This window comes from Lampetra planeri, chromosome 2 (genome assembly GCF_965212315.1).
Source record: "Lampetra planeri chromosome 2, kcLamPlan1.2.h2, whole genome shotgun sequence".
NCBI classification, from domain to species: Eukaryota; Metazoa; Chordata; class Hyperoartia; order Petromyzontiformes; family Petromyzontidae; genus Lampetra; species Lampetra planeri.
The window spans coordinates 24,182,277-24,186,927 of record NC_136108.1 but is presented as its reverse complement, the minus strand read 5'-3'; the positions used below and the strand labels follow the sequence as shown (position 1 = coordinate 24,186,927).

Here is a 4,651-nt window from a genome sequence, read left to right as displayed (position 1 = left end):
CGTGTAAAAACCCTAGACTAAAAACATTCCTAAACAATACTAGGTAGAAATACTGTACTTATCAATGATCTAAGGCGGGTGTACTTTTTTCCTAGGACTGGGGAGCGAGTGTAACGGTATGAACCTGGTGACGCGAGTTTGATTCCCGCGCACACCTAACCCCCGTGACGATTATCTGAATCGGCCCTGTGCCTCCCCTAGGTCGACTCAGCGTTAAATGAGTACCTGGTGCGATGTGTAAATGTCACCAATAGGGAGACAAAGGCGGCCGGGCGTGATGCTGGCAGTTCCGGCCTTCATAGGCACTCACGAACAGCACTTGCCCCAACAGTGTTAATAGGCGACACGGGGAGTCTGCCAGATGCGAGCACAACAAAGGTTGAGGTGCCACTGACTGCCTCATCCACCCGACATCACGCAACCAGACAATGATACAGTACTTCCGTGTACAGTATACCCGTCAAAGGCCAAAACTAACCCCGACGACAGCTACATCGGTATTTACAGGTTGCCTGCGTTAGGTTAAAACCACAAATGATAAACCGCGATATTCAAGGGTCTCCTGTATACTTGGTAGGGTATCTCTAAACGGATCATTATACACCTGAATGTTCCATCTTCCCATGGGATTAGGTGTGGGAATGCCAACGGTGTCATGATTGGCCTTTTTGGAGGAGGCTCGTGAAGGATGCTACCGTGATGCTCAAAACAACGACCGGAGTGCCAGGAGGATAAAATACAGCAAGTTGGCACAGTAGGGGACACAGCTGGTGCCATCTGCCAGTCAGTCAACCCATGGCACCTGGGTCTGTCCCATGACCTGTTGGTGAGCCTTCAACACTTCATGGCCTTAGTGTACCTGGCCTGGCACAGGTGCTGTCACTGCCACTTAGTAGTGAATGGCAACTATTGTTGGTTGAGTTGCGGTGAGGGATGTAGACGTGGTTGTGATGGATGCTGCTGTAGTTGTCTGCAAAAGCAGTTTATTATTGCAGTGTGCAAAGTCTCCCCTTCGAGTCACTTGCTACATAACCCATGGGGGGGGGGGGGGTGTTATGGGGTTGAGCTTACCAGGAGCTGCTCACTCAGGGCAGGGAGTGTGGAACAAAAAGGGGGCAAATGAGTTGGTGGGTGTGAGTGCATGGGTGCATTGGTTCAAGCAGCTGGTTGCTGATACTGAAGCTGGTGCAGAGTTTGCTTGTCTTTGCTAATTGGATTCACTACCAGATGGCATTGCGCACAGCTGAGAGAATGAGTCGAAATATAATTTTATTAATTTGTCAAACATGGGAAGGATACTGTCTGCTATCCATCCTGTACACAAGTTAGGTCACCAGAGTTTACCCAGATGCTTGAGTTGGTGGCAGCTGTGTGTGGGTCTAGCCTCAGGCCATCCCCAGTGGCAGCTGTGCGTATCTGGACTCGACCCACGCACATCTGCCACTGAGGGTGCCCCTGGACTAGACCCACACACGGACAGCTGCCACTGGGGGTGCCACTAGGCAACAGATACACGTACAGTGCAAAAGAAGTTAAACATACAGCAGGCGCAATCATCCACCACCCCCACACTCTTGTCTGATGAAGTTGAGGTCTTTGTAGTCTGCGAAGAGGTGAGTCCTCGCTTCGTCTCGTACTATCCTACTCAGGTATGTTGTTTTAGCCACCGACCTCCACCAACTCCACCTCACTGATGTAACTGGCCACTGCATGACCAAGTTGAGTGATGAGGTGATTCTTCAAGTGAGTGACGAGGCGAGTGTCTCCTGACCTCATCTCACACCACCCTCCCCAGGTATGTTGTTTTAGCGGCCCACCTCCACCCACCACCTTGCTGCTGCTGTATCTGAGGCCACTGAACGACGAGGTGGTCGACGAGACGGCGCGAGAGTCGCGCGGAGAGGGAGAGTGAGTGCACCCGGCACACGCTCTCCAGGAATACCAGGCGGGGGCGCCAGCGCGTGGCACTACCACCATCGCCACCAGGAGGAGGAGGTCCATAGAGGAGATGGAGTGGAAGGCGGATGAGGCTGAAGATCCAGGCTGCAAGCAGAATGGGTAGACAGGTGCCTGGACCATTGCACAGAACCTGGGGGAGGGGGGGGGTTGAGAGGGTGGTTGAGAGGGTGGTTGAGAGGGTGGTTGAGAGGGTGGTTGAGAGGGTGGGTGGGTGGTGAGGATGCCTCACCAGCTGAGGGGGTTGTGACACGGTAAGCAGAATCCACAATGCTTGCACCATGGCCACCGCCGCCTTGAGTAGTGAGCGGCCCAGCGGCTCTGCCACCTCACGGCAGCGCAGCACCTCCTCTACCCGCACCTAGTGGCACACCAATCATCCAATGTCATTGATGCAATCTCATAGAATCCATGCAATCTCATATACTCCATGCAATACAATGCAATCTATGCAATCCCATGTAATGCAATCCATGCAATCTCATGAAATCTCAATATATGCAATCCATACGATACCATGCAATATACAATGTGTACAGTAATCCCATGCAATACAATGCAATCCATTTAATGTAATCCATGCAATTCCATGGAATGGAATCCATGCAATCTCATACAATCTAAGTAATCCCATGGAATCCATACAATACCATGCAATTTCATATAATGCAATGCAATCTCATGCAATACCTTGCGATCCTTGCAATCTCATAAAATGTAGGCAATCCAATGCAAAACAATCCATGCAATCTCATACAATCTATGCAATCCATACAATACCTCCCCCACCGTGTCTCACCTCCCCCCCCCGAGCTCCCCACGTCTCCTCGTGGGCCAAAATCTTGGCGCGACTCAGGGGGTCGGAGCCCCCCATGAGATAAAGACGCGGGGAGTAGCGGGGCGTGGGGAGCGCAGAGAGGGCGCGAAGCATCTCCGTCGTGTGGCCCCCTGGGGGGGCACGGGGGGGAGTGAGACGAGTGGAGGGTGTGGGGAGACGTGTGGGGAGACGCGGGGGGAAAACGGGGGGGGGGGGGGGGGGGGAACGCGGGGGGGACGCGGGACGGGGGGGGGGACGCAGGGGAGGGGGGGACGCGGGGAGGGGCGCGGGGGAGGGGGGGCGCGGGGGAGGGGGGGCGCGGGGGAGGGGGGGACGCGGGGGGGAGGGGACGCAGGGGGGGAGGGGACGCAGGGGGGGGGGGGGACGCGGGGGGGATAGAAGAGACACGGGGAGAGGGATACACGGCTGATGTTGTTGATGTGATGTTATGTTCCAGTCAGTGATGATGTTCATCGATGTTGTTGCGATGTCGTTACGTCCACGCTAGCGAGTTCCACCCTCGGTCATACTGTACGTGCAGTGTGATGTACGTCACACACTGTGCGCGATGTGTACAGTGCGAGTAGGTGTACAGTACGAGTAGGTGCACAGTACGAGGTGTACAGTACGAGTAGGTGTACAGTGTGGCTCGCCTCACCGGACCCCGCCACCACTAGGAGGCTCACGGGGAGCCGAGCAGCAGGAGACGTCTCCCTCATCATCCTCCTCGAGACGAGGAGGAAGAAGAGGATGAGGAGGGGGAGGGAGACGAGGAGGAGATTCGAGCGACTCGCCTCCTCCATGGTAGCCCGGGAGACCACGTGGGGCGGAAGAGGGGCTGGGTCACGTGATGCGCTCTCGATCGCATTATATTGTATGGCATTGTATTTATTGAATTGTATGGATAGCATTGTGTTGTATGGTATGGATTGCAATGTATGGATATCATTTTATTGTATGGATTACATTCTATTTATTGCATTACATGGATAGCATTTTATTGTATGGATTGCATTGTATTTATTGCATTGTATGTATAGCACTGTCTTGATTCCAGTGTATGGATAGCATTTTATTGTATGGATTGCATTGTATTGTATATATTACATTGTATTGTATTGATTACATTGTATTGCATTGCATGATATTGCATGGGATGTTATGGATTGCATTGTATAAATTGCGTTGTATTGTACGGTTTGCATTGAATTGTGATATTGCATGGAATTGTATGGATTGCGTTGTATTGCATGGTGTGGATTGCATTGTATGATATTGCAAAGGATTGTATGGATTGCATTGTGTGATATTTCATGGGATTGTATGGATTACATGGGATTGTATGATATTCCATGGGATTGTATGATATTCCATGGCATTGTATGAGATTTCATCGTATTGTATAGATCGCATGGGATTGTATAAGATCGCATGGGATTATATGAATTGCATTGTATTGTCTGATATTGTATTGCATTGTATGGATTGCATTGTATTGTATTGATTATATTGTATGTGTAGGACTCGGTGCACCGACATCAGATATGATGACCTTTATTTTAGCACACCGACTGCCTCCAGCCACCATTCCTCCCAGCCGTCTCTCTCTCCCCCTTCTCGACCCTCTCCTTTTATCCCTGTCCCCCTCCTTCTCGTCCCCTCTCTTCCTCCACCAATCCCATCTCTCTGCCTCCCAACCGACTCCTTCCCTATTCCACTTTTCCACTCTTGAGTTTGAACCAAGCTGATCAAACCTCGATCAGTATTTCCTCTGGCACCTCCCCTGGTTGGGCGCGCTCTCTGATGTTGAAAGACTCCTTCCCCTCTCTCCCTGATCCCGAGTAGTAATTCTGTCCAAGGATAATATCTTTACATCAT

General features: G+C 51.5%; 1 protein-coding gene across 1 annotated transcript; it reads right to left on the bottom strand.

The window, feature by feature from the left end:
- Positions 1 to 1,251: 1,251 nt before the first annotated feature.
- On the bottom strand, positions 1,252 to 4,265 carry ALG14 (ALG14 UDP-N-acetylglucosaminyltransferase subunit). Its single transcript, XM_078611242.1, has 4 exons — positions 3,432 to 4,265; positions 2,756 to 2,904; positions 2,189 to 2,317; positions 1,252 to 2,089 (listed from the first exon to the last, which is right to left on the bottom strand). Exons 1-4 carry the CDS (start codon positions 3,682 to 3,684, stop codon positions 1,778 to 1,780), a joined length of 843 nt encoding a protein of 280 aa, XP_078467368.1. The 5' UTR covers positions 3,685 to 4,265; the 3' UTR covers positions 1,252 to 1,777.
- Between the last annotated feature and the right edge of the window lie 386 nt (positions 4,266 to 4,651).